Here is an 11,065-nt window from a genome sequence, read left to right on the forward strand (position 1 = left end):
AATATTTTCTATCCTTTTTTTATTATCCTATCTGATACTAGACAGCTTTCCAAGCTTGGTATAACCATCTTTTATTGGCATTATTTGTTGTCTTTTTAGCCTTAATCTGACCTTATACCGTCTGTTTGTTTTTTATAAAGATATAGGTCAGTCTATATGTATATACAGTTTTATTGTGTCTTTACCTTTAAGTAGTTTCCTCTTAGGAAAGCAGAGAATTTCAGTTGTGACTTGCAGTTCCACTTTTAGCCTACCTTTTAATGGCAATTCTGTCAAATTTCTCATTTGTTACACAGGGTAATAAAAAAAATACATACACTAAGGGAGTAATCAGTATGGTAAAACTATCACACAGGCATTGATATTATATGCATGTTAAAAATTTGAACATCCTCACCTCTAACACCTTTGATTGTTTATTTGAATATATGCAAAGCCGATAAAATTTCATTTCAAATATTATAATGTATGTAAAAGGTATTGTTTTTATATTCTTATTCTCAGGTGACAGCTCTCCAGATTTACACTCAGGTAATAAATATGCATCTTCACCAGGTGTCAACAAATCGTATCTTTTGACAAGGGAGCCACCGGAAGGATGTGAAAAGGTTTTGAAGACCTTCTCAGATCCCATGTAAGTAGTGCAATTGCCCCAGGACACAATTAATGTGACCATCATTCAACGTCTTAAGCCCTGTAGAGACGATCACATTTTATTTGACAAAAATCTGCCCATATATAGTCATGATGTGCCTATATATGGTCATAATTTGATGTTGTCATGACCATATTTAGGCATGTTACATCTAGGTGCGAAAATTTAGAGAATATGGACCTCTAGGTGTCTGAAAGTTGCACTCTGATACCTAAAAAATCTTACCGGTAATTCATGTCAACAATAAAATACAATTTCTTTTCTTAATACAGTTTAGGGGGTGCGATCGCACCGTCTGCCCTTGCTTCCGCCCAAGCACATGATTCTGGATAGGTTTGCAATTGTGCCCCACTGTTCAAGAGAGTGTCACACAATAATAATGTATTTTTATTTTTCAATTTTAAATAATCATAGTAGGCAAGAGTGTGTTTTCATAAAAAACAAGGTTTCACCTATTGGCATAAAAGTGCAATATGTGCTAGAAACTAATCCTTAGTCTGAATAATGATCACCATCATTTTTGTTTATAGTTGATTTCAGTTATTCGAATAAGTACTTGCTCATCTTCCATTTTTCTGTTAAGAAAATAGATAATTATCACTGAGTGCTATATAGGACTTGCATAATGTTATTAATGTTTATTTTTTTGTGTAGTATGGAATTAGCATTTAGAATGGTGAACTTGAATAGTTCCTGTTGATGCTGCCATTGTTGGTTTTATTCTATAATCCAAATATGGTATTATAATCACACACGCTAAAAATAATGCAAACATGAACAACTGTATGTAAATAAAGACTGTTTAATTATTATTACTATTATATACTACCTCAAGTAAATTACTTTTTGCATAAAAGAATTTTTTTTTTTCTCTTCCATAGCCACCCTATGTTTGAAGGTGATGAAAACAACGGACTGTGCCCAGACAAGACAAAAGTATATTTCTGCCCCAAGGGACTGGGTTTGTCAGCTTTCTGCCCATTGCCCAATCTACCTGGTGAATTCACCACAAAAACACTTGTGCAAAATAACAACATTGCTGTGGATGATCAGAAATGATGACCTAACCTGGTACAATGAAATGGAGAATACGCAACGCACAATTACCATTGACTATGTGGGGTCGGCTTCAAAATGGTTGCAACTAAAAGGCCACAATTATTCTCCCGTATCTTTGACAAATATTTTTTTTAAATTGAATACTTATCTGTGGAAGCCATTGCAAAAAGCTTGGTGCAAGAGGCCTTTTTATCCAATATTCAAGATTGCCCTTCAGTGGGTAATTAGATACTGAACACTGCCCCCTATGTTGCTGATAGTTTATCATTATCGAAGATCAATTTTTTTTGTTAGAATTAGAAACGTTTATTTGTTCAGTTATGCAAGAAAGAGTTTTATAAATTGGAATGGCCTCAATTTACATATAAATTATTACATTAAAATTTCAAATAAAAAGTACAAACATCATCACAGTTTTTGAAAAATCAATAGAAATATCCTATAAAGTTGATATTATTTACATGCAAAGCATAAAACTTCAATATCTGTTACTAATAATCATATCAAAGTACTGGTATTTTGGTGTTAGTAGCCATAATATTGAATTTAATTTTGGCATTTTACATTAGTTAATACAATGATGGAAAACAAAGTGATTTAGATTATGGTGTTCAAGAAACAATCAAATTTTCCTCTAATTAATTGAAAATCTAATCAAATTGAAGATAATATTTATGAGATTTATTTAAATGTTCAATACGAAATTTGAGAGTTGATTTTTAGAGGGTTTGCAATTGGAAACCAATATTTAAATGTTTTTCCTGTTTAAAAGTTTGCAAAAGTACATAAGTGTATTCCTAAATATTTGACCCTGTTTTAAAGTTGCAAAAAAAAAATATCAGTTTTAGAAATTCGGTTTTAATGCTTAATAGAAGAGAAAAACATTTATAGTAAAAATGACTAAACTTTTTTATTTATGATTTTAAAGATTTATTTAACTGCCCATACCCCAATAAACAATACATACTGTACACAAAGAACCTGTACTTTGGTACGTTACGTGATACCTGTGAGTGTACACCTAACAAAAGCAAATAATACACAATTTGTCTCATTGCTGTTAATGTACTGTATCATGTTTTAGAGTGATGCTTATTTTAATTTATAATTTTATGCAAACTATTATTTTCTGTTTGGTGCTGAGTAGTGTGTTTTTATTGAAGTGTATGTTATTGTCATCAAATTTTGATGGTCGTTGTAGTTATCTTTCTTAATCCAATGCCTACCTGTGCCTCTATTATTTGTACAGAATTTATGCAGGGAAACATAATATTTTTCCATGCTATTTTATCTTAATGTATAATGCATATCTTATGCATTATGTCTATAGGGAAATTTTTATCTGCAAACTGCACCAGTTCAATTCTCTGATGTAGAAATAATTCCAACTACATTGGATAAAGATTAATCTATCAGTCTTAGAGTTTCAGAAAATAAACCAAGTACTTGTTCATGTAGTAGCAATCTTGGTTCATAAATGAGAGTTATATTAACTAAAGTGCCATACTGACATGTGGCTCAATTTTGCGTAGAAGCAACTTGTCTGACCTGTTTCTTTAACAGCATTTTGTTCAACTTCCTCAAATCTGGTTTAATCTTGGTCTTCAATCACCAACCTGTATTGTAATAATTACTTGTCCATTTTGAGCATTTTGTGCGTGCATTCTGTTGTATATTGCTTAAATCAGTATTTTGATATTGTCCTCATTTCCTCTTCGTTGTAACAGTGTTAAACAGCAACAAATAAGTATATAGATTTTTACCATTAAGTTGTTATTAGCTATTTCTGTAAGCTGTATCTGAAATGTCAAAACTCTTGTATCAAACGGTAGTGAGACTCTCTTGTATTGATTCATTGAGTCCTTAATGATGTCATGTATTAACCTAGATTACCTCACCAGTTAATTTCACACATTACAATTTCTATATTTTGAGGAGGCATACTTTGGAAACAGGTACACACTATAAATACCACTTGAAAGTGAATCAGCTGCTATGTAACGCTGTTGGCATGCTTCGATGCTTTCTACACATTCAGTTTTGTGAAAGTTTCAAGTGTTTGGTGCTTGATTATATTTTGATATTTATTTGTAAGTGACATCAGAAGATTGAGTGGGTTTGTTTCTGTCCATATTTCTGTGGCAGCCATTTTTTACCTCATTTGTGTGCATATGCTCAAAGGAAATGTAGTAGGGTCGAAGGTGACAAGTCATTGGTGTAAATATGTCTGTAGAGGAGTTGAATACAGTATTTAGATTTTTTTTTTAGTTGCAGTCTGAAGGTAATTATTCCTTTTGGTTAGTACAGTATTTTCACAATCAAGCTTTTAAACAGTTATTGGGATATTCTTTGAAGTTCTTAACGGACAGTAACTTAGCAAAGTGTTCAAGAATGGAGGAATCCTGATTTTGTTTAATAGTGCTGACTTACAGAGTAAAACGAAAAGGCGTTGGCATTTAAACATGTTTCAGGCAGAGACAGGGTGTTTTGAAGAATCCTTATTTAGTCTATAAGGTTATAATGGAGCTGAGTGAAGGATGAGGATTGTGTAGCATGTTTGTAACAGAATTCTCTGATTGCTGGCGCCAGTGTTGGTACAGTGTTTGCATATTCTCTGCCACTGGTTGATTGGTCAACATGAATTTGTATGGTCACCCACCATTTACTGGTTCACCAGCTGACATCATAGTCAAATTTAAAGCGAATTAGTTTTCAGCAAATTTGTGTTCAGAATCATCACAGCTTTTCTTGGATGGAAACAAAATTACCTGGTGAGGCTTATGATCAAGAATTATGCTTTGATTGTTCAGAGGAAAACAAGATTTAAGCATACACTGTAAATACAGTATATTGAAAATGCATTATAAATATACTGTACTGTAGTGATTGATGATACAGTATTTTATTGAGGTTACTGTATAATAGACAGTACATTGAGGGTAATACAGTATATAAATACAGTATACTCTTAAGTACAGTAGAAGAATACTGTATAATGTATACAGTATATTTTGAATACTGTATTAATCATTCTGTTTGGATAATGTATAAATAAAGTGTATTCAGAATTCTGAATAAATACCGTATATTGAGAATACTGTAATTAATGAGAAAATAGATAACATATAAAGACACTTCTGATACAGTATATGTAATGTAATGTATTGAGAATGTACTGTATTTGCAATCTACATGAACCACCAATAATTGAATGGGGCTTACTATTAATAGCTAACTGGTTATTTATGGTCATGTTGTTTAATCGGATGGTTATCTAGGTCGAGCAGTTGGTGTGGTGCGTTGCCGTCAATTGTCATCCATATTTTTCTTGTGTTTGTAATTCAATGGCAGCTAATTTTTATGTTTGAAACATCGCAGCCATCTTTGCCTGTAAATCTTCAGCCACGATTTATCACGCGTGTGCATTTCATATTCTATGTATATTTATGGTTTCTGTCTGGAGTTTTATTCAAGCTTTTAGAAATCGTGATTGAGTCACTGAAAACATATGTAAGGCATACTTTAGTCTTCATCTAAAATTGAGGCTGGTAGAATGCAGAGTTAACCTATGCTACACATGCAGGTAGTCCGGTATAAGGTTTGACCTTGATGTATTTTCAGTGTGTTAGGTTTACCTTCTGGCTCATACTAAGCATTGGGGGGGGGGGGAAGGAAAGAGGAAACAGATTTTTGAGGGAAGTTATTAGATGTTTCCAGATGGAATAAAAAGAGATTATTTTCAAGTCCTAGTACAGTAGAATAAACCACAGTATAGTAATACTTCATGGTATACATATGGTTTCTAAATGAAATAATTTGATAAAGTTACCCTTGCACACTTCTATAATGTGTATCAATTAGTTACCAACAGAGTTGGCCATTTTTTTCTGTTGGGCATAACCCTAGTGGTAATGGCACGTGTCCCAGATGATTATTTTTAATAGTTGAAATATTTGTGTTATTTATGTGTTTTAAATAGTATCTTTAATAATTTTGGTTCAGATGAGTCACTATATGTTATATTTTGTAATCATATTTAAAGGAGCTGCCTAATGACTACCGTAATCAGTAAACCTGGACATACAGTCAATTCTTTCAATGAAAAGAGTATAAATTATAAACGGATTTAAATTTCAGCCAACTAATACACTACAATTATGTGTTACTTTTAACATTATACAGTTTTTTTAGAACCATTCTTGTATAGTATAACAGATTTTACCCTATTTTTTTTTTTTAGCCTCTATTTTATGAAGCGATCAGAACTGATTATTTAAGCTGTTAATTTTCAAGTTTGATATAAGAGCATAAATTTGAAAAGACAATTATATTTTCATGGAGCCCTATCCCCATGTATATTAATGTAATCCCAAATGTATATATGAATTTACTATAAGATGAACCCACCCACTTCTCTTTATGTAATTAGTTTTTTCACTTCATATATTATTTAGTTGCTTTTTAGGTTGTAGGTTGTAAAAATTGTATATTTACCTGTTTTATGCAGAATATTTGTTTACTCCTCCAAAAGTTTTAATACAGATTCATCAATGCCTCAATGGTTTATTTAGAGTTAATATAGCATCATACGACATTTGCAAATAGCAAACCCAATAGACCTTTCTGCTAAGCCCTGGCCCTGAGATGCTAAGGTGTAAATGCTGTTAACTTGTTTGTGTATGAATTTGATTGGTCGGTTTTGAAGTTTAATTGACACTTCTAGTAAGGTCCATTGTTAGCGATTTTTTTTGTGTGTGTGCAGACTGATGATGATTATATCTGATGATTCTATTGATGAAAGTTTTATTTCTTTCCATTATAAATAAAAATGTGTGTGATTTGTGTATGGAATCCAGTATTTGATCTCATCTGATTTTATTTTTTGATTCCTTAATTTTTCTATGTTTTCTTTTTTTTTTTTATTATGTATAGATTTTGATCTTGAAATTCAATCAAGAGATTAAAAATATATAAATTGTGTGTCCATTAAGCTCTGTCAACACTGTCATATTTTGTGACAAATAACTGATATGCTGATACTTAGGTTTAATATGACCATCATGCCCGTATATGGGCACATCACACAAATTTGTCGCATAAAATTTGAGAGTGCGGACAGAGTTTGAGATCATTTTAAGATATACAGTCTGTGAGCTTAAAGCTCTGTCCACACTCAAATTTTCTTGGACAAAAAAAAACTGTTGTAGTCCATATATAGTCATGATGTACCTATATATGATCATGTGATGTCATGACCATATTTAGGCTTGTCAAATAAAATTTGATAGAATGGACAGGGCTTAAAAATGAAAAAAAGACTTGAAACATTCAATATTTGATTTGTTTACTTTGTTTGTAGTATATTCGGCTTACAGTTGAAAATCAAAATCGGAGCAACAAAATCTTTCCCTTTCTGGTTAACAGATGCATAGGTGATAACATTTCTATATTCTTTGCTTAAGCCCTCAAGTCATATCATATCACAAACTAACACGGTGAAATTAGATTATGTTAGTTTTTCACAAACTAAACACAATTTACTTTCATTGTGTTAAGTTTGTGATATGAGCGATGATATTTAGGAGTTTCATAAATCAGTCAAAACTGAATTGTTTATGGGAAGCTTATTACTTGCTTGATCCTATTAAATAAGCAGTTCAATGTGTTTAATGTTTCTGGGGAATTTTTTTTTTTTTTTTTGGTTATATAGATTTTACTACAGATTGTATATATCTTGTGTGTTTGGACATAACGATTTTTATTTTTTCTTGTATTTGGTTTATACCTGCTTGTGCTGTTTTTAAACATTGTTTATATATAATTGTGCTGCTGTGTATTTATGTTATTGGTTATCAACCAACTGTAAGGCCTGTGCTTAAGTATTTACTGGAATTACAGTACCTATTCATCAAAATTATCCAGTTTTTTGTATTGAAAATATTGTTAAATTATTTCCTTCTGCTGTGTTTGCAGCACAATTAAGTCCATTTTTATAGAACACTACAATTTCAACAAAAAAAAAAAGCAAAGCAACTGAAGTTCTGTCCATGTTCTTTGAAAAAATATTGTTGTATGCCCATATATGATATGATGTCATCATGACCTTATTTAGGCTTGTCACTTTTTTTTTTTTTTTTTTAAATAAAATTTGAGAGTTTGGACAGGACTTAAGTCTTGTATTGTATTGGGAGGTAAAATGAAAACCCATGTTAGTAATTGATCTAAAAGTAAACAAGTTATTTTACTCTTGTTTTACCAGTAGGTTTGATGTTTTTTTTATGGTGGTTCTCTTGTATTTGTGATTTGTCTCTGTATTTTTGAAAATTTTGTTCTATATACATTGGTACTTAGTTAAATCGTAAGAGAATTGTTCAAAAGAACTGTAAGTGAACTGGCATGACCAATCACAATGGAAGACTGAAGTGTAACAGTTTCAAATGTGATAATAACCAATACCTTATGAATTGTTTTATTTCATAATTGTAAAATATGAGGTACTGTATGTTTAAAAAATGAGATCTTTTATTTTTTGGAAGAGCAGAAATTATACTTAATGATTTGGCTGTAGTTTTGAAAATTTGATACCTAAATTAATTTCATTTTAAGTTGAGGAAAATGGTTATGTTTATTTGATCCAGTGTCTTCTGAAATATGTTTCAAAATCTGCATTACAGTGCATACTGACTGGAGTCTGTCAGATCATGTTTGTTGGAAATAATATGCTTTACATCACCAGAAGAAAATCTGATCATACATTTTGAAATCTGGCAGACAAAAATGTGATACTGTATTTTCAGTATGCATTTTATTTGCAGCTTCATAAAGTTGTGTTTGTTTTTCATGGAATTTCATGTTTGAATTGTTGAAATTTCCTGGTTATTTGGAAGAAGCTAATTAGTAAGAATCATACAATAATGTGCATATGAATAATACAAGTTAAATAAGGATTTATTTTATTATTCTTTGCACAAATGATACCAAAGGAAGAGGACCTAATATGACAACAGTCAACTGTTGTTACAAAAAATGGTTTTGAAGTTAACTTGCGGATGTACTGGAGATGTGTCTAATGATGAAGATTTATTAAAAGAAGGCGCGACAGCCTAGATAATTTGACTTTTACTCTTTCTTTAAGTGTTTTGTTTCTTAACATTACAGTTCCACATGTTATTTTCATTTTGGTGAGCAAGATTATATCCATCTATGTTGTGATATGCTCCTGTTTCCTGGTAGGCCTACCATTAAAACGCTCAGCACCCCTGACCCCTAAGCACCCCGAAGCTGCACCTACCCATAGGGTCCTCGATCACCCATACCCAAAAGGGCTTTGTTGATACATAACAGCATAATGTCTCTGAGACCATTATATCTGAAGCTGAAGGCCTAATCGAGTTGGTGACCGGATCAAAAAGGGGGCCCCCAAGTCTCAGAAAGCCACAGGGCCCCGGGCCCATCATTACACCACGGAGAATGCTCTTTCAATATGTTTGTCAATCTGTATGTGGATAGTGTAGTGTGTGGAGATGGCCTGCTGACGATGATGGCTGTAGGAGGCATTTGGGCAATGTTAAAACTGTTCCTAAGAGGTGGCCTTACAATTCTCGTTTGTTCCAGGGGGGAAATCCCAGGGGCGGATTGCTGTAAAATGGTCTTAACTGGTAGTCTTAACTCGTCGAATAATGCCGGCTTTATCACTTGGACGGTCTTACTTAAGTCACTTTACTAAGACCATTGCTATAAAACTGTTCAGTTCATACTACCCAAACTATGCAGGAGACTACCAAGGTGTGGGCACCTTCATATGCCACCTTAGCTAGCTCTGACCCTGTTGAGTAAAAAAAAGTGGACAATTTTGGACCATTTTAAAATATTCTAAAAGGAAGTATTTTTAAATAGATAAACATGTAGAGTATCACAAGTACTGTACAGTGTAACAGGTGGCGGTCACAATGAATAATTTGAACTAATGGATAAAAAAAAAAAAAAACAATTTGTAAGATTTTAGTTGTAATAAAGCCAATATATTTATATACTGGTAATTAATTTTGACTTGATTATACTAATAAAAATTCATTGAAAAACAAACAGCACATTTTTATTTTATTACCAAATTACTGGAAGAAAAGATGTAAACCTAGAGAGTGAATGTTTGTAAATGATTAGAAAATAGAAACTAAGTTGTAAGCATTTAACCAAGAATAAATCCATATGCAATCAAACCTATCGCAGTGGTGGCGCCAGGACCTGCCCGACGGAGAGGGGGGCTAGTGGAGCGAATCGAGTCTCACTTGGCTGGGGGGGCCGCCTAGGGCTCCCGGTGGGGTCCCGGGTGTTTGATGAATTATGGCGATTTTTTATTACTTATTTGATAGGCATCGAGTCACTATAATACGACTTCATGTAGGCTATGCTTTCTAATGATGTTGAAATCAGCTTCCAAAACCAAAACATTTTGAATAAAGCAAGAAACAAAGAGTATGCAATGTAATCATCTAATTTATTTTCAAATCCTCATTCTTGAAAGTGAAATTCTATATTTTGGAAATTTTGCATTACATCTGTCAACCACGCTGTCATGGTCGAGGTTGCTTCACCTATCACGATGTATTCCAACCATCATGAGGATATCTAAATGAGCATTTGTCATAACAGAACGCAAATTATTTTTAATTAGTCTCATTGAATTATTATTATTATTATTATTATTATTATTATTATTATTATTGGTTCCTTGCAAGCATAGGAACTTTTAAAATCCTGCTCGTGTGTATGTAGTATGTACGTTACTAGTATGTTACGCAGTTTTTTGTAAACAGGCAAACGTGACTTTCCAGACATCTGTTTGTTTTGTGCGTCTGTACCCAAGCTAATCTGGATCTTTTGTTGTGCCCTATTTCATAGTTTTCTATTTTGACAAATATTAAAGCCATCCTAATGAGAGACAATACCCCCCCCCCCCCTACTCTTGAAAAGACTAGTAAACTGTATAAGAGGAAAACATTTATGGAATGTTGTGTACTTTCGTAGTCCAAACTAATTCCGTTTTAAATGTGATGGATCGGACTCCAGGGACTTTCCTGGCTAGTGTGGATATAAAACTTTATCTGCACTCCAAAAACCTCAAATTTATACTACTACAGTTTGGATAAGGTTCAACAGCAGACAGAATAGAATTGTGTTGTGTATGGAAGTGTTGTGGTTTGAAAAAAACATAAAACAAACTTGACGCAGGGTTCCCGGAACGCCGCCCTCAGCGGCGAGTGCGAAGCACAACTCGGGGTCAAAAGTGGAACGTGAAATTTGGATATGGTTTTGTAGTCAGATTTGCGAGAAAAACTTCAGCTACCCGTA

General features: G+C 32.8%; 1 protein-coding gene across 1 annotated transcript in view; it reads left to right on the forward strand.

Annotated features, from left to right (window-relative positions):
- LOC117110470 (protein FAM117B-like) overlaps positions 1 to 8,825 on the forward strand; it is a 63,617-nt gene extending 54,792 nt beyond the window's left edge. Inside the window, exons 6-7 of the mRNA XM_033253183.1 lie at positions 505 to 634; positions 1,537 to 8,825. Of these exons, the coding sequence (XP_033109074.1) occupies positions 505 to 634; positions 1,537 to 1,714 (308 nt within the window). The 3' untranslated portion in view covers positions 1,715 to 8,825. The remainder of the gene's footprint in view (positions 1 to 504; positions 635 to 1,536) is intronic.
- Positions 8,826 to 11,065: the final 2,240 nt, after the last annotated feature.

Source organism: Anneissia japonica, unplaced genomic scaffold, assembly GCF_011630105.1.
Source record: "Anneissia japonica isolate Jap-2015-1 unplaced genomic scaffold, ASM1163010v1 scaffold3040_len1308831_cov196, whole genome shotgun sequence".
NCBI lineage: Eukaryota > Metazoa > Echinodermata > Crinoidea > Comatulida > Comatulidae > Anneissia > Anneissia japonica.